This window comes from Penicillium robsamsonii, assembly GCF_028829455.1.
Source record: "Penicillium robsamsonii strain IBT 29466 chromosome Unknown utg000005l_segment0_segment0, whole genome shotgun sequence".
Classification (NCBI taxonomy): domain Eukaryota; kingdom Fungi; phylum Ascomycota; class Eurotiomycetes; order Eurotiales; family Aspergillaceae; genus Penicillium; species Penicillium robsamsonii.
The window spans coordinates 2,963,217-2,986,134 of record NW_026643223.1 but is presented as its reverse complement, the minus strand read 5'-3'; the positions used below and the strand labels follow the sequence as shown (position 1 = coordinate 2,986,134).

Here is a 22,918-nt window from a genome sequence, read left to right as displayed (position 1 = left end):
TAATTCACATTCTACTCTCCGAAAACGAAAACGTCATCTCCAATTTCCTCTGTGGATATGTAGTTTAAGAACGTAATAAATATAGGGCTGACTCTAGATCAGGCACAAGAGCCAATCGCGTTCAAGAGCCATACATTATTAAGGTACCTCGGTCTTGGCGGGATATAATCTCTGCTGCCTGGGATCATCTTCTCCTTTACGGGACGATGGTTCATCATTTATAAGGCTGAAAGCTTTGGCCTCTCCTCTTTTCCCTTCCATGGCTAATATTCTTACTCATATTTTCATCGGGGATTTGTTTATCAGCCATGGACTCCCAACCCCAGTCACTGCCTATCCATCCCATTGACAAATATGGGCCCAAATTTGTCGAGAAGGCTGACAAGATACATCGCCGGGTCACTATGAAGGAAGAGTCAAAGCCTGCCGGAGGCTTCGATGCCACTCCCATTCCTCGTGCCCCACCAGGCTACACCCTCAAGATTACTTTCCACCGCGCAGCGGACCTGCCCATCGCGGATTTTGGCAGCTTCTCCTCCGATCCCTATGTATCCGCGCACATGGTAGTCGACCTGCCGAAGCGCCATAAACAAGACCCCGTCGTGCGCTTTCGCACTCCGACCGTACGCAAGGACATGAACCCCATCTGGGAATGCGAGTGGATTGTCGCAAATGTGCCCGCCTCGGGGTTCCAGTTGAAATGTCATCTGATGGACGAGGACCCCGCAGATCACGATGATAAGCTGGGAATCGCTTTTATCGACGTTCCTACACTCTCAGAGGACTGGGCAGGTTTCAAGGAGAAGTCCTTCAAGGTTAAAAAACGCTTTGGGAGTAAGCGCGTCTATGTCTTTACTAATATCTCTGCTTTTGCGACTGGTCACCAGAAGGAATCTTGGTTGGTGGTCAGTATCGAATGTCTCGGCAAGACCCCTGGCACGGAGGGGGGTCATATGTACACGATCGGTCCCAACCATTGGTTTAAGCATTTTTCCCCTATGATCGGACGCCTGGCTGGCATCAAAGACCAAGTCCAAAGCAAAGATGGCAGTGGCTCTATTAGCCGTTACAAGTGTGTCCTCCTTCCTACCTAGGCCATCTATATACTGACCCCCGAACAGTTTCCAAGCGATTCAGATGCAGCTCACAGGCCCCATCCCTGCAGAGTTGTACCACCGCTATGTAGAGTTCAAGCCATTCGTGGCGGGAATGTTCCAGTCGCAAAGTCTACGAGGGCGTATCCTGCATAAAGCGCTCCATCACCAACACCAGCGCATCTACAATTTCGATCGCACTACCTTGCACGGGTCCTTCCAGATGCCTTGCCGTGAACTTGCCCAGAAGTTTTTGGAGTTTGCGCACTATGGCCAGGGTGGACGGATCTTCACATACGTGCTCACCTTGGACGGACAACTCCGGTTCACCGAGACCGGCAAAGAATTTGGCATCGACATGCTGAGCAAGCACACCATGCACAGTGATGTGTCCATCTACATCGCGTACTCGGGTGAATTCTTCCTTCGGCGGCGCAAGCATCGCCATCGTCGTAATTCCCCGGAAGGGCGTGCAGAGCGCGCAGAGAATGCGGAGAATGCGGAGAATGCAGAATCGAGCACGGTGCCTACACACCAGTTTCCCGTGGAGGAAGATGAGGACCACAATGAGGGCGAGGATCTGGACCAAACCGAAGAAGGGATCCCTATCTCGACCGATCCAGCAGACTATGAACTCTTTATTGATAATGATAGTGGCACCTACCGTCCCAACGCGGAGAAGCTACCACTCCTACAGGAATTTATGTCCTCTAACTTCCCCGGCCTCCATGTTGCAACTCTGGACTGCCAGGCGGATGCGGAACGCATGGGAAAACTGAAGGACGAGCAGCGCGAATTCAAGAAGAACGCTGGCAACGTCATTACATTCCTGCAACAGAGCAGCGCGTCTTCACTGTCCATCTCCAGCTCAGATGAGGATGAGCTCAACGAGCGCAGTGGTCAATCCAAGCAACGAGGAGATCTTTCCCGGCGAGTCCACGAAATGCGCGATCTACGAGGACAGGTAATGCGGTGGGTAGAAGCGGATGAGAAGCCCGATGGTCATAAGCACAAGCATCGGTACCTCTCTAGCCGTGAGCGCCCCGTATCGACTGGTGCGATCACCACTGACCGTCATGAGACAAGTCAACTTGCGACTTGACTTTTCTTTCTTCTTTTTCCTTTTCTTTTTTTGGGGAGTTTCTCAGGTCTCGGGAGCCACGTATCATTTTCGATTGTACTTGGTTTGAAACCGAGTTTTCACGACGTTCACGATTAATTCTTGATACCAGGCTGCTTTGTATAGTTTTGGTTTTATTAATACAATGATATTTAGAAGGTTCCTCGATGTATATCATTTTGAGTCGGAAGTGAGGCTATGGTCATAGTCATGTGTAGTCCCTTGAATATACTGCCTTTTAAGTCCTAACTAAAGATAATTAAAATATATATACATATATAAAAATATATAGAATATAGAAATAGAATCATAATCATAACCAATCTATAGAAGAAATTTAAAAAAAAAAGAAGCTTTCAACTAAATGACACTATATGGGGGGGGGGGGGGTGCTGCCTACACATTTATCCGACACTCGCCCCCTCCTTCAGATCCTAGCTCTCTCATCCCCCTTAAGACCTGAATGATTACTCTTCTTTACACGCTTCAATAAGGCCATCCGACTGCAAGCTCGCAGACCCGTCGATGGCCAATTGGTCTACTTTCTCTTTCTCGCGTGAGATCCTTTTGCCATCATGGGGAATGTTGCCAGCCGCCTTGACGATGCGGGGAACTTGTTTTTCAAAGATCAGAATCGCTGTAAGTTAAAAACATCGCTGAAACTCTTGTCTCTTGACTGATGAAATCTCTGTTAGTTTCCATCGCATCCGTCACGATAAGCAACCCGCGACGTCGTCTTTTGACTCTATCCCCCAACGCGTTCCCTGCGGCGAGGTTCGTAGCCAAGCGCGATGCCGGCGACGATACTCCGATCGAATATATTCAGGTACACAGTTCCTAAACATCCTGGATGTATGGGATCATCTAGCTAACAAGACCCATCCCACAGGACCCCGACACTCCCTCCGCCGCTCCGACTCCGACGTTCATGCTACGGCTATCGAACGACGAGGAGCTGATCTTCAAATTCACATTTATCATTCGTCAGACACAAACCGGCAATGCTTCAAACTCCGTCAATGGTGTCTCAACGACTATGCCCGAGGTGGCAGACACTAGTCTTACGGGCCTCACATTCGCTCACGCATCCAACTCGAAGGAACTGGATAATCTGATCACTAGGGAGTTCCATGCGAACCCTAACCTTCAGAATAATTCTAACGTTCAGCTGATCGGTGATTACTCTACTGGGGGTAACCCGTCCGTGTCGTTCGAATGGTCATGGAGATGGAAGCCTCCAAAGGCAACAGAGGACAAAGGTGGCGGCTGGCGCAACAGCTGCAGCTTCTTGGATTACGACCAAAGAACAAACCGCCTCAATACCCTCGCCCATTTTTCCTTCTGGGTGTACAACTCCAATCGTCCCTTGCCAAGTCCTCAAATCTCATCACCAAACCTGGAGTTGCCCACTTTCCCGCGCTCTCGTATTTCATCGACTCAGTCTGTCCTATCTTACTATAGTGATGCCGAATCCACCCACCCGAATCCCTCCACTGTTCCGCCGGAGCCAGCGGAAAAGTCCCTCCCCCCTCCTCCGCCGTCTGTGCCTCCTCCCCCACCCCCAGCCAAGGTGGACCTCCCTCATTCACGGGCAGGCGATGAGATGAGCGGAGTGGAGGATGGACCTTTGTTTCGAGCGACCATGAAAGCGCTAGAGTCGAAGACGAGCAACATGCGAAGCAAAATCAAAAAAGTGCTCAAGAAAGCCGAGAGCGCGCAGCTAGCGCAAGCCAGTTGCAATGAGGCCATGGAGGCGTTCATAGGCTCGTTGAACGATGCGTCTACGTCCAATGCGAATGCCATTCAGCCTGCGTTGGATCATTATTTTGAGAAGATCGCTCGCCAGATTTTGAACTACGAGCAGCTCAACACGGTGCAACTTCAGAAGCTTGTCATTGATCCTCTGGTTAAGTTATACAATAACGACATTAAACAAGCAGAAGCCAAAAAGAAGGAGTGGGATGAAGAGAGCCGCGACTATTACGCATACGTCAGTCGGTATCTGGGCCAGCGACAGGATTCGCTGAAAGAGAAGAAGCGTGCCGAGAGCGATTCAAAGTATCAAGTCAAACGCCGGAATTTCGAACTGAGGCGATTTGATTACTCCTCGTTTATGCAAGACCTCCACGGAGGTCGCAAAGAACAAGAGGTTCTCTCGCATCTTACCAAGTATGCAAGTTGCCAGGCCAAGAATTTCCTGTCAGCCGCCAAAAATGTTGAAGGAATGACCCCGCAACTGGATGCCCTAATCCACGAGGTAGATCAGGCCGACAAGGAGTTCCAATTCCAGCGTACAGAACGCGAAGAGAAACGCCGGGCTCTGGAAAATGGCAGTAACCCATATCTTGAGCCCGACGTAGTGGCCAGTGCGACGAGTGTACCTAGTATCTCTTCCGGGACTGTCAACAGTGGTCCTTCTGCCGAGGTCGAGCTTGGTCGAGCTGATAGCACTGGCTCCCAGCTTCGCGGGGTCATTAGCAACACCTCATCAGTTTCGTCCCAAGCAAATGCAGGACCGGTTGCATCGGCCACAGGGATCAGTGCACCCACGTCAAACCCGACGGCGGTTAGCACCGCGGGCCAGAATCGCTTCAAGGGTATTCGAGATCTGGAGGAACAGAACAGTCTTGGATCTGATCGAAGCAGTGGCCAACAGCGGAAGGAAGGCCTCCTGTGGGCACTGTCCCGTCCGGGATCTCACATTGACCCCAAGGGGATCAACAAACAGGCATGGCACAAGTAAGTATAAAGCGCATGAATGGTTGACCCAACTTCTAACTTTGTCAGGTTTTGGATTGTCTTGGATCAAGGAAAATTATCCGAGTATAGCAACTGGAAACAAAAGCTGGACCTCCACATGGACCCCATTGATCTGCGCATGGCGTCCGTCCGTGAAGCTCGAAACGCAGAACGAAGGTTCTGCTTCGAAGTGATTACACCCCAGTTCAAACGTATTTACCAAGCCACGTCCGAGGACGACATGTCCAATTGGATCCGGTCTATCAACAACGCACTGCAGAGCGCGGTCGAAGGCCAAGAGACCCCACCTCCCTCTGCATCTAGGAATGATAGGCCGAGCAGTCGTGATATCGGTTCCGCTCTAACAGGGAAAAGCTCATCTGTGTCTGGCCACCACTCCTATTCCTCCTCTAGCTCAGGCAACAACGCTGGCGTCATTCGCCGAACAACAGTCGGTGCGCGCCCGGGCTATGTCCGCCATGATAGCAACAACTTTGAAGAAAATCCCGCAAAACTTCTGCAGGTTGTACGGGATGCGGATCAAGGCAACAACTGGTGTGCCGATTGTGGATCATCGTCCAAGGTTGAGTGGGTGTCCATCAACCTCGGAATCATTCTCTGCATCGAATGTAGTGGAATTCACCGCTCTCTGGGCACGCATATCTCTAAGATACGCTCTCTCACACTGGATGTACATTCCTTCTCGAACGATATCGTCGAGATTCTCCTACAGATCGGCAATCGCGTCAGCAACATGATTTGGGAGGCGAACCTGGATCAAACACTCAAGCCGAGCGCCAGTTCTACACGAGAGCAGCGGTTGAAATTCATCACGGCCAAATATGTTGACCAAGCCTACGTTGAACATCTGCCTTCACCACATTCTCGCTTTGCGACACCTGATGAAACACTTTTGACGTCAATCAAAAAGAACGACATCCAAGGCGTCCTCTACGGCCTGGCCCTGCGTGCCAACGTAAACATCACCGATCGCTCCCGCAACACACATGCGACCTTCCTTGCCCTCGCCGCAGCCGATCCTGCGTCCCCGGGCTCCCCGCCGACCACTCTCGCCGCCAGATCTAGCGCCAAGGCCATTCCGTTCCCTATCGCTGAGCTGCTCGTTCAAAACGGCGCCGAGATCCCGCCACAACCCCCCTCCATCCCTCTATCCCCCGCAGCCAAGCTCTACCTCAGCCAACGGACGGCCCGCCCATCTGCCTTCAGCGTGCCTCCACCGCCGCTCGGTGGAAAGTCCTCTGCAAACGATACCCTGGGCTCTCTGCCAACTATCCGCAGCAAGGAATCTTCCTCTTCGTCCAACGCTCCAACTCTCGCGGATAGCAAAGACAAAGACAGAGAGAAGCTCTCTAAACGAGGAAGCGCTGGCGCCCGCTTTGCGGGAAAAGTGGCTTCACTTGGAATTGATCGATAAAAGGGCTTCTCCTCCCGCGCTTTCATCTTGTCTATATTCCCCCGTCTAGCACATCAGCGCTGCCCATAATCGTAATTATATCAGTGTTTAATGAGATTCCGCATGAAAATTCCCCTCTTGATGACTTTTTTTTTATTTTCCTTTCGCTCTTTGGTTTCTGTCTCTGGTCAGAATCTTTCCCTCCCCCCACTCTTTGGCCCTAACTTCTATGAGGGCCAAACGGGGGGGATGTCCTTTCTTTTTTCACTTCTTCGTGTCAATTCTTGATACTAGCATATCGATCCTGTTTTTGGATGGTTGCTCGCCACTTTTATGTTCTTATGGTCTTTCTAGGACAGATTCAAATATGGGTCGGGTCTGTTGCCTTTACCCTGCGTTCTGATTATTTTGTTATTATCACATGTAGTTGTGCTCTGGTGTATATGTCCGAGGTTCTGGGCGACTTGTACTTATCGAGCTTTGGAATCAACTATCGCAGTAATACATCATGATAGTCATCAAGTCCTTGAATGGGTTATCTCCAGCATATATCGAATGGACCTAGTTGACATTTACTTGTTTCCTTTCTTTTTTTTTTTCGACTCTGTCATCCACTTTCCCATATCAAAATATCTATAAACAGACCGATCCACTGGATACTGAACGAAGTTGCCTGACAGTGGCAACACCACTACGCCCATGCATCCACACTGACTCCAGCAGCTGACGATCCCAACGATCGTAGAGCTAGAACAACGGCGATGCTGTGGGGCTGTGGCGTCTAGCGGTGGCCAAGGATGGAAGAACCTGCAGTTTTCTAAATGAAGATAGAAGTGTGTATATTGTACGGAGTCCTGGGTATGGATCTAGACGTGACTCTGAAGGGTCGATCCATTGTGTGCAACACAGTATGACCTCGGAGATACCCTGCCGATTCTTACAGTGATTGGGGGCCATGTTGAGTATTATGGCAGGAAGCCACAGCCATGCAGCCACCGATGATAAAGGCTGCTTGGAGGTGGAGTGGTTCATTATGGCACCATCCACATATTTCATGCTGATGGTCCATACAATTTCAGATTCCTACGTCAACGCCTCTTTCGTGGGTGGAGTCTGCCAGTATTGGGTATGTGACGCATGTCTCCAGTGTAATTGGTACTATCTTTAGCTCACAAGTGTGGTCTTAGTTTCTGTTTCTGTGAACGGAGTTTACAGACCAATATAGAGTGATATAGAGTGATATAGAGTGATATGGAAGATGGATGGGATCATACATGACGTCAGGGATCCAGAGTGGCGCCTAAGGTGTTAAGGTGGCGTCTACCCACAGGAGAAAACACTCGACACTTCGAGAAGCCATTCACCCTGATCGCCGATTGGCCTTGACTACATGAAGTAATGCAACTATTTCCACTTTTGCAAGAGCTTACATCGTTGCGTCAGTGGCCACGTATATACAAAGTATTTGTGTATTATTGTAAGGAGTTCCTGTCGGTAAAGATTTGGGTTACAGTCCGATTGGTGTATATTTTAATGTGGACGAGGCAAAGAGGAATATATATAAATTAGTCAGCTGATCCGGAGAAATAGTCCAACAGTTGATATCAAAACATCGATATAATCCATATGTTTAACATACAGATCTATCTCATTTCCTATTTCCCTGGTCCTAATGTCACCAGGTGACATTCTCGGGTCAATCGGTTGCAACGTACTTTTACACCGATGTCCTTGAAGATATTCCGTACTACCCACTGAGATTCAATGTCTTCAGAGTCACTGTGCTGTTTCTAATCTCGCTGATTGGTTTAAGAGCCGCCTTGTGGATATATGTCTAGGTTCTTCCAGGTACACATGTGAAAAGGGGAAAGTATTGTGTCTCTAAGACAATGTGCCTAGGTAGTTTCTTATACCTGGAATGTCAACCTTTGATTGGCTGGCATCAGATGCCGGATAAAAGGTGGATCCAGCTTCACCTCGCTTTTTGTCCCGTTTTGTCCCTTTTTCTCTCTTGTTCTTTTTTTTTTTTTTTCAATTGGTTAGGGAAATGGATTCCCCCTGGATATTCTTTATGTTTACTTTTTTTTTTCCCATCAAGCTCCCCCCACACTCGAAGGTATCCACGGCATATACTTTGCAGCCAATGCTACCTACTATATTAGGGCTTGTCCCCATATTGTGTTCTGTAACACATGTTCCTCTAAAATGAGCTCCCGGATGCAATCTATAAAACATCTCAAAGAGAAACATCTGGAATATCCATTGGTGGGATCGTGATCGAGGGTATCTAGAACAGCTTTTCTACCGGTATGAAACGCCGTCGGATCCAAAGCCTCATTTTGTCCTTAGATAGGCGCCTTACCGTTGTACAGGCTTATACCCTGTTCTCATTGGGGGTTTTCATTTCGGCTCTTTTCCTACTTTTCCTACTTTTCCTGGTCCTTTGGGATATCTCCCTAGTGGCAAATCTGTGTCTTCAACTTGGTCTAGACTCCAAGAGGCTCGGGCAAGTCATTCCAATTCTGTTGGACCCGCCTAGATACCCATCACAGCACACGCCAAAAAAAAAAAGGGAAAAAAAGAGGGAAAAAAAAAAGATTGCTCGATCTGCACCTGTTCGCAGGGCATAAATGACATAGGCCCAGACTATATTTTTTATTTGCCCGAGAAGAATCCCGAATCTCTTAGACCCTGTCACCAAAGCCAGAAAGAGGTCTACTTCAGTATATAAAACTGTGGTATACAGTCCCGAACCCATCCCGCTTTTTCTTATTTTTCTTTTTTATATCTTTTTATATACTTCCAAGATTCTATTGACATAGCTTGCCAAGATAGTTGATTCGCTTCAATTCCCCCGGACCTAGGACCCTCTTGAATATGTACATTTATTTCCCTTTGGGCTCTCTTTTTCCTGTATATCTGACAGTCTTCTTCCAGACTATTTTAGCTTCGACTCTTCTCAAATGCCTAATCACTTTCTCTCTTTGTCTACAGTAACACAACGCCTTTTGAAGCAACTAGGTATGTCATCTTTTTTTTCTTCTACCTTTTTTTTTGTAGTTTCATATTCTCTTGATCTGGTAGTTCCTGGCATGGCATTTACATTTCTTCCCTGGCATATCTTGATTTGCAGATATTAGCCTTAAGCTTCCCCTATCTCTTATGCCTAACCCGTTTCTCTCTATAATTCCTGCATCTCTTTTCCATTGTCCCACCTACTTCAATTTTTTGTGAAGCTTGGGCTTATGATCTAAAAGGAGGGGGGTTAGTGCGTGTTTCTGCGCTGGTTTTTCCTCTTTTTCTCCCCTTTCACTTTCCTGAACTTCCTCGATTTCTCTCTCTCTTCCCCCCCCTCCCCTTTGGCACACATTCGATCTATATCTCGGAACTGACTTACTTGCATAGCTTGAGTTTCGATTCTGAATCTGATCTTTGCGCGATCTGCTACGCTCTATTCTACTTCTTTTCTATCGTGCACTGGACAAGTCTGACTTGCTGTGGAATTGCTAGAACAGTGGCCTCGAGCTATTGACTTGACAGGTACGGAAGGTCTCGAGTAAGATATGTCCATTTTCTACAGACACTAAACTCTATAAAGTAGTGGCAAAAAGGTGCAATTGAAAGATTCATCAACGGCCCCATGGACAATGTTCCACCAGAAAAGACAGCCGACAGGACAGCCCCGGTATCAGAACGAGGTTAGTCCTGTAAAAACCCATCGCAAGGCTTTTTCTATTGACTATATCTCTTCTCAGGTGTATCTCCTGCTTCAGCGCGACCCAGTGTCAGACACCATTCCAGCTTCGCAGAGGCTCGATATGGAACCGCCTCTTCTCCCTTGAATATGAGCATGGGATATCCCCTCCCAGGCCATCATGCGCAAGGCTCCCCATATGATCAGCCGATGCATCAATATCCGGCAGCCCATGGGCAAGGCACGATGTATCCCATGCCAATGCCTCCATATGGACACAATGGTATGGCCTACGGAATGCCTTACCCAGCTTATCCGCCGTATGCGATCCCTCAACATGGAACTCATTACCAGCATGCAACTCATATGCCAAACCTCAGTCCCGGGCAAGTATCTCCATATGCCTCGGGCTTTTACCCTCATTCACCATACGGTAACCCCTATGGACCTGGAGTACCTGCCGGCCAAATGCCCCAGGCGGCATCTCCAATTCGTACCAACTCGAGCTCGCCATCGAAACCAGGCTCTTTGCGCAAAGAAGCCGATAAAAGAATGGCAGAATTGGAATACGACGTCTCAAAGACCATCGTGGATGGATCGAATCCCATGAAATTAGTGTCCCACCCGCTTCTCTCCGGTGAGCCTTTTGTTGTTCTTTTCGGATCGCTCGTTTTTGGAACCGTTACTAACCTACGATTCATTCCAAGATAATACTCCCCCTTCGCAATCAACCCCGACCGCTCCGAATACCCCACGAGGACCGCCCCGGAAGCCCAAGCAATCTGGCCACGCGCTCTGGGTCGGAAATCTCCCCCCAGGAGCCAACGTCGTGGATCTCAAGGATCACTTTTCACAAGATGCCACAAACGACATCGAGAGTGTGTTCCTAATCTCCAAGAGTAATTGTGCGTTTGTGAATTATAAGTCGGCTGCCGCCTGTGTCGCCGCGTTGGCGAGATTCCACGACTCCCGGTTCCAGGGTGTGCGTGTTGTCTGCCGATTGCGAAAGGGGTTCACTGCTCCGGGGTCCGGATCTGTAAGTGTAGCAGGCCCTGTGGCGAATGCTCTTCGACCACGATTGGAGGAGGTTGCTACAACCACAGCTCCTGCTACGGCTACTACGGACCCAGGGGAGGAACATTCAACGGATCTCAGCTCGGCTGCGCCCGCTACGGGGAACTACCCGCCCCCGGCCCGGCTGGTAGATCGGTACTTTATTGTTAAAAGCTTGACGGTGGAGGATCTCGAGTTGAGCAAGCAAAGTGGCATTTGGGCTACGCAGTCGCACAACGAGGCGGCGATGAATCAGGCTTTTGAGGTGAGTATAGACATGTAGTCCATGACCGAAACTGACCATTGCCCCCAGACCACCGATTACGTCTATTTAATCTTTTCCGCCAACAAATCAGGCGAGTATTTTGGATACGCGCATATGATGTCACCAATCAGCGACGACGAAGAACTCGCCTTGGAGATGCCCTCCCGGCCCGATCCTCCGCCCGGGCCCGACGACCTCGACGTGACCCTGACAGCGGCCACCTCGACAGCTCCCCATGGCCGAATCATTGATGATTCGGTACGGGGTACTATCTTTTGGGAAGTTGAGTCATCGGAAGATGAGAATGACGCCAGCGAGAAGAGCGAGAAGAGTGAGATTGTGGAAAAGAACGTCGAACCCGAGGATCCGGAAGAGGGCCAAACCTTTGGTAAACCGTTCCGCATCCAATGGATTTCAACGGAGCGAGTGCCCTTTCAGCGCACTCGTGGCCTCCGTAACCCTTGGAATGCGAATCGGGAGATCAAGATCGCTCGTGATGGTACTGAAATCGAGCCGACGATTGGCCGAAAGCTGATTCAGTTATTTCACTTGCCTTCTGGTTCCCTAATTTCCTGACTTAGGAATGATCGACTCTCTTGAATCAGGCCAGTTTCCCTATAATGGCAGATAGAGGGACCCAAAAGGATCGGAATTTCTGGTTCGGTGTCCAGAAATTCCGTATAAAACTTTTTACACTTTATGGGAAACGAGCAATACACGATGTACGTTATATTTTCATACCCTCTGGCGAACTTCCCCTCTTTTTTTTTTGCCTGCAGGGATTGGCGTTTTGCAACCCCCCTTCTGTAAACGGTTGTAAAATCCATTTGTGTGAAGTGACATCTGGCGAACAATATATATGGTATGTGCCGATATGGAAGACTCCAAAATGGCAAAAACCCACTTGAATCTGGACATCGATGAGATGACTAACTGCACTTTTGTCACATGATTGGGTAACATACCATGTAATCGATGTATTCGACATGAAGTCATATATTAGAGCCCTTATATAGCCTTGGATAGCCTTCGATAAGCTTATAGTGTACTATCTCTCAATCATTCAACTATTCAATCAGACTTATATAAACTAAAATGAGAATGAATGATATACCAATGAGAATCCTTTTTAACCCAAATATGTAGATGACATCACGTGGACACTCCACTTAGCGCCACTTTCCCCAGATAATGTGATGCTTAGCTTCCTTCTACCGAACCTCTATTTCCCACTTTCCTCTCTTCTGTTTTTCTCTTCTCTCTTTCTAACCTCTTAACTTCTAACTCTCTCTCTACACACTTCTCTCTTCTTCTTTGGTCCTTTTCAATATTTCAATTCCTGAAAACCTCCCCCCCCCCACCATTCCTACCTTCTTCCAAGTTGAGATCATACCACTCTCCTTGGATCTTGCTCTATTCTTCAATCTTCTATTCCATAAGGGCGGCTAGTCCGTCCGAAACCTCCTGCTCTCAGTTCAGACCCCCTTTCATCTGACAATGTCTAATGATCGCACTTCCCCCATCTCGGTCCCAAATGCAGAGAACCGTCCACGTCGTGGTTCCATCGCCGACATCTTCTCCAGGCCGAGCAACCCATCCAACACCCAGGCTACAACCCAACCATCCAACCAACGTCGGCTGTCAATTACCACGTTAGGCCTCTCCGGTTCCCCCACCCAGACGTCCGCCTTTGGTGGAAACCGCAACTTCCGTCGAGGTAGCCTATCTAGCTCAATGGGCTCCAATGTCCCAGCCGAAGATACCCTCGAGGACGAGCAAGGAACAGGAACCTCGCCCAACTCGCAGTTTGGGAGACGCGTCTCCTTTGGTGCACAGGCCCTGCGTGATGCTCGTGCAGGAAGCTTAGGCAATGGTAGAAATTACCCCCCTCCATCTGCTGTAGGCCCGCGCCGTTCCCCTCCGGCCGGCTCAGCCCTCGCTGCTACCCGATCTTCCGCAAGTACTTCAACGTCTCCTCTGGATGAGAGATCTAACGCATCACGCCGACCCTTAGGCGAAGGCTTTAACTGGTCAGAGGCCCTCCGCTCTCGTGCCGAGCGTGCCCCTTCCATCGGCGGTCCTGTGTCCCCACAAGCAGCCCAGCGTTCCGGTCACCACCAGCGTGCCGCTTCCATCGCGTCCATGGAACAGCCTAGCCGGGAAATGCCCCGTCAGCCTAAGCAGAATAAGCCGGATTTCTTCCAGGAGAAGATCCTGCGAGGTGACTTTATGGATTAGAGATGAATTCTCGTCTTTCCAAGGGAAGTATATCCTGATCGGTGCTACTGGGCCTCTCGCGTCTTTTTTTCACTCTTTCTGCATTCGATGCCAAAAGCCTCAACAGGCTTATATCAATTCTGGGTTTTCATCATCTCGATGTGTCTTCCCAACCCTTTCCTCTTTCTGCAAATAGGTGGAATATGTATCAAAATGATTCATGAAGGAACATCATCTTTGTCTTTTCTTTTCATATTTGTTTTTCAGCCCTGGGACCGGCGTTTTCATGTTTCTGGGCCTTTTTTTTCCTTACCCATCCTGGAGATGATTGAGATGATTTTATTATGACTACTAAATTGACACCCACTGTTCACTGGTTATTGGACTATGAATTGTATTCTGAAGTCTATACCTCTCTATTCTTTTCAGGATATACATATATGTATATATACTGAACTTCCCTCGTATGTTCGCTACTCCCCAATATCACATAAACTTCTCCCTTCGGTATATATCCCACCACTTCAACCCTTCGTGTCACCCTAAGGTCACTCAAGGTCAATCCTCAGGAGAAATGCGACGAAGGTCCAGTTCCAGCAGCATCATCTGCAGTCTCAGCATGTGAATGTCTAGGCACCTCCGCCGCCTTCTTGCTGGCCGAAGTCCCCTCTTCCTTGTTATACTTCTTGGCAACCTTCCGATCCATAAGCTGATCGGTCGTGAGCCGATTCTCCGGCTCCGGCGGCTTCCACTTACTGCTCTTCCACGGTGGTACACGCATGATATACATCATATCCATCTCCTCAAGCGTCTTATCCTTACCCTCGATGACGAAGAAGTAAACAATAATCACCGCGAAAAACAAACACCCGGCAAACACATATCCATACGCAAAGTCAATATCGCCAGTGATGAACGGCGTGAAGAATCCAATCAGGAAATTCCACAGCCAGTTCGACGCAGTCGCCATCGCCATAGCACGCGCCCGGTACCGCGATGGGTACAGCTCGGCCACAATCGCCCACACCATTGGGCCCCATGTCATGGCAAACCCGGTGATGAACAGACACGCAAATACAACCATCGCTTTGCCCGCTCCAGGTGTGTTCGGCGGGTTCTTCACGTCAAGTGAGAAGTGGCCCACAGACGCAAATACCATGAAGCAGATGAACATCCAGATACCGCCGGCGATCAAAGATTTGCGTCGCCCGAAGTGCTCAATCACGTATAGTCCGCCGAATGTGGTGCCGAAGTTCACTCCGCCTAGGATCATCTGTGTCACGTATGTGTTAGTGATTCCCGCTCCGTCGAAGATCACCGTTCCCTAGAACATATTAGTCCAAGCTCGACGTGTATTAACTTACAATTTCGAAGAAAAAGAAAAAAACTCACGTAGTAGAAGAAGTAGTTGGCACCCGTAAGCTGCTGCAGAGCTTGAAGCACAACACCAAGGATGATGCGATACATCATGCGTGGCGCCTTGAACATTTCAAACCAACCGCGGAGCCCGCCCCGCGCTCCCTTCTCGGCCTCCAGTTGCTCCTGAATCTCGGCAATCTCATGCACGATCACCCGGTGATTCTCGGGTATGCCGTACAGCTTTGACATGGTGCGTCGGGCGCGGTCCACGCGGCCATTCCGGAAGTCGAAGCGAGGGCTCTCCGGGAAGAGGAGGATGCCGATTCCAAGGACGAGACCCCACAAGAACGTGATACCGAGTGGGATTCGCCACGATGCAGTGCTATCCATGCTCTCAGTGCCGTAGTTGATGCAGTTTGCGACGAAGATGCCCAGTGTCACGAATAATTGGTAGGAGCTGGGGGTTGTGTTAGGGCTATTGGTATGTGTTGAAATATTGAAACCTGATTGAAACCTGGAGATGATTCACTTACCACACCATCGCTCCTCGGATATGTCGTGGTGCAATCTCACCCTGGTACATGGGTACCAGTAGTGAGCAGGCTCCTACGCCGAATCCGGTTACGAATCGTCCCATCATGAACTGGTACCATTTTCCTGCTGGCGAGGAGATCTGGATGATCAGTCCGACATGGAGGATGATACACCAGAAGAAGATGGACCATTTTCGGCCAATTCGATCGGTCAATGGTCCGGCGAGGAGAGCTCCTATCAATGTACCGATGGAGAGCTGGAAAGCGTTAGATTTTCATTCACATCCTTTTTTTCGACTTCTCCTTTCAAAGACAAGCAACGATATCCACTCACCAGGGAAACAATCAATCCAGACCGGACATTGTTAAAGTGATATGTCCCATCAGGCTTCAGCTGCGCAAACCGCTGCTTGAAGTTTCTCATCTCCAGAAAGCCCGAGATCTGGCCAGTATCATACCCAAAAATGATACCACCAATCGAGACAAAGGCGCCTAGTAACAGAGACCTCCAAGTCACCCATGGCACATGCGACTCATCCATAGTGCTGCCTCTCTTCTCGCTCTCGCGGTCCGCCACCGCCGACTCCCCCGACAAGTCCGTCAATGGCGGGGACTTGGACTTGCTGAGGAATGGGATTTTCATCCTGGAGATGGGAGACGGGGGATTGGAGGTGTATCTACAATATATAGAAGATGCAGTCTCATGTGTGAAACTAGGCTTCGGGCAGTTAGGATAGGTTCATGGAAGTCCGGAAATCGTGACCAAGGCTGTCTTGCATATTATAAAGGTCTGACCTAGGTTGACTGTCTTTGCATCGTCATATTGCCACTTCCGGAACAGTTCTCGGACCTAGTATGTAGATCGTCATGCATTGAATGTGCCACCTGGTGTTGAAATAGAAGATATTGTTGATACTGTCTTTATGATATTTTTGATTGATGTCCAATTTACATCAGAATTCGTCTACCCCATCCTATTTTACCATGTAGACTATATAACAAAATCACACTATATGTCAGGGGAACCCGGTCCGTATGTCGTGGTGCCGACGAAGTCGTGACGTCAATACTTTTTTTTCATCGAAAAGGAAAAGTCCGACAGCTCTAGAGAGGATCTTTGGATATATGTGGAACTGACTATACCAATGTGGTAGAATGGGAAGTAGAAAGATATCAAAAAAAAAAAATATCAAAATTCTATAAAGCAAATACACTCTCAGTAAGGAATACCGTTCGTCATCAGTTGGAACTGATCATAACCCTTAGTCGACACGCTCATGTACGATTTGCGCACAAGTTCTCGCATGTACTCAGCTGCATCGCGCTCGCTCTTGTCCAACACAAACCGGTCACGGAAATTCTTCAGAGTCTCGGGCTTGAAGCACGGAAGACCACTGTCAAGCATGAGGGAGACAATATGGGCCAGCTTCGTGCTATAAGGGCGGGATGCGAGGAATGCCTTCACCACCAACGACTCGAACCACCGATATGGTTGTGTGTTGGTCGGGTTGTGAGAGCTGCCTGGTAGGTTGATGCCCGAGTTGCCGCCCTGGTGATGGGCTGGGTCATGGGTTCCACTCATGACGGCGACCATCTCGGAGGTCAACTTGAACGGCGCGCGCTCGAATCGCACTCCACCAGGCGCAATATCGAAGCAGAATCCGAAATCAATGTGTATGATATGGCCGGCGTCATCAATCATGATGTTTCCGTTGTGTCGGTCCTTGAATTGTAGCAGGTAAGAGATGACTGAGTAGGCGGCCATACTCTTGACAAAGTTGGTGCGCGCTTCTTGGAATCGGATGGAGTCCTCGCCTCCGTATTTCGACACAAAGTAGTCATATAGCCCGTTGACGGCCTCGCGGCCGAGCATGTCTCGAGAAATGGAGTTGGGAAGCACATCAATCACACCACAGCCAGGAGCGGTCGAAGTCACTCGGTAAGGGTAGACCCAAACATCTAAACCAATACTGGTGAAGATGCTCCTGAAGGCCGCAATCATCTGTAGGGCAAGCATGTCCTGACGACAGTCGTCACCAACCTTGAAGATAGCTGACTGCCAGACTTCATATGTCTCCTGCTCAGGCTCTGAATGATTCGTCAATTGGCGTTGGTGGTGATGGTTGTCACCGGCGTTAATCTCGGCCTTTTCAATCAATCGTGGCCTTGTCTTCTGGATTCGGAATGTCGCCATATAAGGCGCCTTTGCGTGACTTTGCAAGGGCTTACCAGACTTGCGGTCGATACCAACGACCACACCGTCAGGGTTGCTGGGAAGATACACTCCAACTTCCACTTTGATCTTACGCAACTCTTCCTCAATCTTCTCTTTCTTCTCTGGTTTACTCCTTTTGATATAGGGTCGAAGTTTGCCGGATACATCCGTGACTTCATTGAAGAACGAAAATTCTCTTTCATAGAAGGCGCGCTCCTCGTCCGAGAAGCTTAAAATCAAGTTATCTAGGAAACGATCGAGTGTATCCTTGATAGGGTCCGGCTGTGAAGGCATGATGTTAGCTAACAGTGATCAAGATTCGACAATGTCAATACTTACGATTTGAGAATCTTCGTCCTTGAAGGAGTTGGCCTTCATGTTCCAAATAACCTGGTGGGCAAACAGTTGAGACAACTTGGCTGTTTCGAGAATGTAGCGGTCTACATAACCCAGAGCGTCGAAGCGCAGGGCCTGAACGAGTTGTGGCACAAAGTAGAACCGAACATCCATCGAATAGCTCTCCAACGCCCGCATCGCGTACTGCAAGATGTAAGGATGGTTGCCGTAAGCGGGCATGAAGTATGTGATAGCCTCCGTAGGAGTAACGGGAGCCCAATATAGCATATACTTCAACTGGGAACCGACATCAGCGGGCAGACAGTTGTCAAACATAATCTCCAGAGCGCTTGGCTCCTCAATGACCTTCTCGGGGAAATTGAGTATCAATGATCTAACATCAGCTTGCATTTTGGGCGAGGGGAACCGGGCAGCCATCTGAATAGCCAACCCTGCATTTTCCGCCCAGGCAAGCCGAAGTAAATACACGGGGCTTTCGTCAGGATGCTTGCCTCCAATCGAAGGCATGTGGTGCTTCCGCTCCGGGTCCAGGGGGAAGAGCCAAACCCGAAGGCGGGATCGTTCGTTCTCCACGAGTATTTGAAGCAGGTCTTGTTTCGCCTGCAACGACTTGTATGGCCCTTGCGCATGAGCAGCGATACCTGAAACGCCTCGTAAATCCGCGGTCACTTCGCTAAGGATTTTGTCCTCTGCCTTAATCTGCAGCCGATTACCTCCGAATGACCACCTTGGAGGGTGCTTAAACCAACTCAAAGCAGCAGACAGAATCTGGTCCTTGAATTTCCAAGACGCGCCACTATTCCGGGGACTGAGATGTCTTAGTACCTTGAGACCGAGGAGCACAATACGGAAATGGATTTCTCTCGCTAATGGATGGCCCTTGGTCTTTGAGAGTCCGACAACGGTACTCCCAATCAAGCGACAAAATAGCTGTTGATCTTGCAGATTCCCTAGGCGGATTGCATTGAAATGGCTCTCAAAGAAATGAAGAACTCGCAGGTGCGGTGAGAGAGTGTCTTGGGCTCTTTGCTGCATGCGAAGCATAAGATCCTTATCGGTTGGCAAAAGTTCAATCTTAGTATGCAGTGGATCAAGGTATTCAAAGGTAGGATCGAACAATCCCTTGCGGCGCTTCATGCTTCTCTCCCATGCCTCGATCACCTCGCATAGGATCCGTGGCTCAGTGCTTGGATTCTCGTGGATAACTCCAAGCCAAAGAGATACACCAAGCTTGACTGTCTCCTTGGTGAAAATCTGGAAAGGCAATGCAACCAAGTAGTGAACCACGGAGAGTCGTGGCTTGCTGGTGCTGCAAATAAGTCCCGCGGCCTGCCGAAGGACATCCCTCACTTCCACAAGTGGAATCTCCTCGCCAGCAATGCTCTGTCCATATAGACGAGAGAGGGTCTCTTCCAAAGAATCAGCAGATTCAGGCAAAATATCAACACGAGGCTGTTCAACATAGCCGCTACAATTATCCCCTTTCAACCCGCCGAGAGAAGGTATCTCTGGACGTCGGTACTTCTGGCGTGTCGTGTACAGTGCCATGAAATCTGATGCGACATTGAAGTCTCGGCTACCGTGGACATCAATTGACCCAAGCCGTGGGTCACTTTGTGGGATATAGGAGCCCATTTCGAGAGCGAATGAGCGTCCCATCGAAATGTGGCCATAGCCACCATCGTCATCATATTCGGAAAGATAGGTCTGGAGTAGTCCTTTGACATCCAATGGGGCAATATTCAGGACGGCTGTCACCCAGGTCCTGGCTCGTTCATGGAACCGATTCAGAGTCGCCCTTCTCAAGGCGTAGTTGTCGGGTAATTCGACCTTGACAATGCCCATGGGAGACACCAAGGATGGCTTCCACTCAAACTCATCGAGTTCTCCTTGTAGGCAGGAAGACCACATGACAGTCAAAATCTCAAGCAAAGCAAAGAGGGAATGCTTTTCGCACAAGGCAGAAGGGCATTCGCGAATGATTCTGTCGGCACATTGCGTCGCAATACTTTGAACCCTTTCAATACGATGGCAGCAAGCCACCAGGAATCCAGCAAGCTGCTTAGACAAGTAAGGGGTCGAAAAGTCATCGTGCTCTCCAGAAAGTGTAAGAGACAAATAGCAGGTAACCGCTTTGTCTGCAACAGCATTCATGCATATGACCATCTCCGGAGTGGCCAAGGCTGGGTCAAGGAAATAACTGAGCGTCTTGGTAGAGTCCCCCGAGGAGGCACGGAGACTCTCGACCAAGACAACAGCATTAAGAAACACTACTCTTGAATAGTCCAATCTTTTGATATCGGACTCTCGGCCAGGGAGTTCAGAAATCAAAGCTCTTTTCTGTTCCATGGCTCGCTGCGGTCCCATCCCGCGTCTGAGCACCGTATTCAATTCCACATCGCTCTCCAGAGAGTCCATGTGGTTCTCGGCAACCAAAGGAGGAGAGTTATGTGCGAGAAGGCGGAGTTCCTTCTGATGTCGTTGGGCAACACTAGAGTTGAGAGATATTCCATGGATGGCGATATTGAACCAAGCATCTCGGAACAGAGTCAGAATGGCTTCATCATACTCCAAGGTTGATCGGGAAACCCCGGTAGAAGTACCATTGGAAGACACGAGCAGAGCTAGCGGTTTCAATAGGGGGGTGATATCATCCGCGGCAAAAATTATTTCCTTATGCCGCTCATACTCAAGGTCTGGCACATCACCCTTATTGATAATGCTCTCCAACAAATAGACCAGATAAAGCCTGTGAAGTGGCGACTTCTGATCCAACGTAATTGATAGGTAAGCCATGGCACATTGAACAGCATCAGAGACGGTGTTCAGTCCTTTGTTAACGCCATCAAGGTATATACGTGCATAAAACTTCAATAGAAGTTGGAACTCGGCTTGTCCGCCGCTCAAAGCAAGGACGGCAGTTTCTTGGATGATAAAGGCATCAACGGCGACATTGAGCTTGCCAATCTTTTGCAGAAGCATAGACTGGGCCAATGCACTGATTTTGCCATCGTTGCAATTAGTCGCAACTGTCACGATGGCATGAATGACATTCCTGTACGTGATAGTGTCATCTTCGCCATTTGCCGAGAGCGAAGTCTGACTTGCATTTTTTGGGTATGCCTCGAGGTTCATCCCGGGCCCGGTATGATCTCCAATGAGTTGGTCTTGGCTAGATTGATCCACGTTTGTGCTCGGGCTTAACGCATTACCAAGTGAATAAAGGGTAGTAATCACAGCGTCCTCGGAAAGAATAGTCAAGATCTGGGCGAGGCACCGAGAAGCGACGGCAACGGTGGAGCGAGCCGACACACCTCCCTGGGCCAGGAATCTCAAAAGACAGCGTCTTCCAATAGATGCACCATTTGGAGACATTCTTGCAAGAATGGCGGTGCACTTCAAAACTGTCACAGACAGTTCCACGTTTGACATTTGCTGGGAGTCAAGCAGTGTATCCTCGAGCCATGATAGCAGTAATTCGTTGTTGGCTGCATCTTCGCCAAGAATCACGCAGTTAAGGAAGCCTACCAGGGCATGTCCCTTAACAGAGAAGGCAAGGTGCTGCTGCCAAGGAGACCCGACTTGCAGGTAGTCGGAGCCATCCTCTAGCAAGTGAATTTCCTCACTAATGATATCGGTGACGCGCTCGACCAGGGAAATATCCGCCTCGTCATAGCTCTTCGCAATACCAACGCCAGTCATATAGTCATCCAAGAGTTGCTCATCGGTCAGACGCTGGAACCCGATCAGAGAGGCTGCACATGATTTCACAAAACGCATATATCCTTCTTGCACAAGCATGGCACTTAATGGGCGACCATGAGCAGCATATCGACGGGTGTATTTTCTCCAGTCTTTGAAAGCATGCTCCGCGACGTTTGCATTGCGGAGGGTGGACGAAGCCGTCTCAACTGCGATTAGGAAAGGTTCGGACAGCATCGCACGCAGATGATCGACAATATGTAACTTTTCGCTCGCATGCCAAATAGAAGTGTACTCCGCGGAGGCTTCCATAAACCCAACGAGTGAAACGGCGATTGACAAAACGGCAACAGATTCATGTATAACGCCCTGTCGCCCCGCCTCAGATCTAGAGTATTGGAAAGGTGTGACCGCATTGATAGCCTCGGCGCAGTTATTCAGATATCCATCCACTGCATTGAGTGCTGTCTGTCGCAAATCTGAATACCTGGTTCCCAACGACAAAAGCGCGAGAGTCAGGTTGTTCGTGAGAGTATCCCAAGGCGACGGCTTTACACCGTGGAGGAAGGGCGAGGACTGAAATAGCTGGCTGTGGGATTCCGGCAGGTATCGAGAGAGTTGTAGTGCCAGCTGCGCAGCATTTTCTGGATCTTTCACCGAGGAGACCGCCTTGCATAGGGCCAGAAGGACATCTAGTTCGCGGATTCCCTGTCCAACCGTTAGCCCGTACTCACTACACTACCGGGAGTCGGTAGCAAATATAGAGACGCACCATTGGGACTTGGGATATCGGGGCCTGTTGCCTCAATATTCCATTCAAAGCACCACCAGGCTCTGAGGTCGATTGAGACTGCTCCGCGAGGCGAGCGAGCTCGGATCCATCTCCATCGTGGGCAGGCGCCTCAACTGCCAAAGCAGCAAGCTTTTGGAAAGCGAAACGTCTAATTCCACCTGAGAGGCTTTGATTATCCATTAGCATGGTGGGCAAATATTGAATAATGTCACATACCCGTCCATTGTGAAGAACCTATGGGCCTAAGGTTGGGAATGAAGGAACCTGGAGAATGAGGTCAGGGGACAGCACGTGTTTTGAGACACGAGCCTAGGTCCGACCACCAGGGCTATTATTTGTTGACATGATACTTTTATAGTATAT

The 22,918-nt window shown here is 49.3% G+C and overlaps 7 protein-coding genes across 7 annotated transcripts; 5 read left to right on the top strand and 2 right to left on the bottom strand.

The window, feature by feature from the left end:
- Positions 1–308: 308 nt before the first annotated feature.
- On the top strand, positions 309–2,196 carry N7447_009157 (C2 domain protein; the record flags this gene model as incomplete). The annotated part of the gene is made up of 2 exons (XM_057233419.1): positions 309–1,072; positions 1,122–2,196. 2 exons carry the CDS (start codon positions 309–311, stop codon positions 2,194–2,196), a joined length of 1,839 nt encoding a protein of 612 aa, XP_057082961.1.
- A 593-nt stretch (positions 2,197–2,789) lies between these two features.
- N7447_009156 (putative ARF GTPase activator (Csx2)) lies at positions 2,790–6,388 on the top strand (the record flags this gene model as incomplete). Its single annotated transcript, XM_057233418.1, has 4 exons — positions 2,790–2,853; positions 2,910–3,040; positions 3,104–4,953; positions 5,002–6,388. 4 exons carry the CDS (start codon positions 2,790–2,792, stop codon positions 6,386–6,388), a joined length of 3,432 nt encoding a protein of 1,143 aa, XP_057082960.1.
- Positions 6,389–7,334: 946 nt separating this feature from the next.
- Positions 7,335–7,645, top strand: N7447_009155 (uncharacterized protein; the record flags this gene model as incomplete). Its single annotated transcript, XM_057233417.1, has 2 exons — positions 7,335–7,493; positions 7,613–7,645. 2 exons carry the CDS (start codon positions 7,335–7,337, stop codon positions 7,643–7,645), a joined length of 192 nt encoding a protein of 63 aa, XP_057082959.1.
- Positions 7,646–10,007: 2,362 nt separating this feature from the next.
- Positions 10,008–11,955, top strand: N7447_009154 (putative YT521-B-like splicing factor; the record flags this gene model as incomplete). The annotated part of the gene is made up of 4 exons (XM_057233416.1): positions 10,008–10,065; positions 10,123–10,698; positions 10,769–11,379; positions 11,428–11,955. 4 exons carry the CDS (start codon positions 10,008–10,010, stop codon positions 11,953–11,955), a joined length of 1,773 nt encoding a protein of 590 aa, XP_057082958.1.
- Positions 11,956–12,876: 921 nt separating this feature from the next.
- N7447_009153 (uncharacterized protein) lies at positions 12,877–13,617 on the top strand (the record flags this gene model as incomplete). Its single annotated transcript, XM_057233415.1, has 1 exon — positions 12,877–13,617. One exon carries the CDS (start codon positions 12,877–12,879, stop codon positions 13,615–13,617), a length of 741 nt encoding a protein of 246 aa, XP_057082957.1.
- Positions 13,618–14,161: 544 nt separating this feature from the next.
- Positions 14,162–16,131, bottom strand: N7447_009152 (sugar porter family MFS transporter; the record flags this gene model as incomplete). The annotated part of the gene is made up of 4 exons (XM_057233414.1): positions 14,162–14,920; positions 14,989–15,412; positions 15,489–15,745; positions 15,823–16,131. 4 exons carry the CDS (start codon positions 16,129–16,131, stop codon positions 14,162–14,164), a joined length of 1,749 nt encoding a protein of 582 aa, XP_057082956.1.
- A 573-nt stretch (positions 16,132–16,704) lies between these two features.
- Positions 16,705–22,779, bottom strand: stt4 (1-phosphatidylinositol 4-kinase STT4; the record flags this gene model as incomplete). Its single annotated transcript, XM_057233413.1, has 4 exons — positions 16,705–17,985; positions 18,043–22,470; positions 22,535–22,721; positions 22,772–22,779. 4 exons carry the CDS (start codon positions 22,777–22,779, stop codon positions 16,705–16,707), a joined length of 5,904 nt encoding a protein of 1,967 aa, XP_057082955.1.
- Between the last annotated feature and the right edge of the window lie 139 nt (positions 22,780–22,918).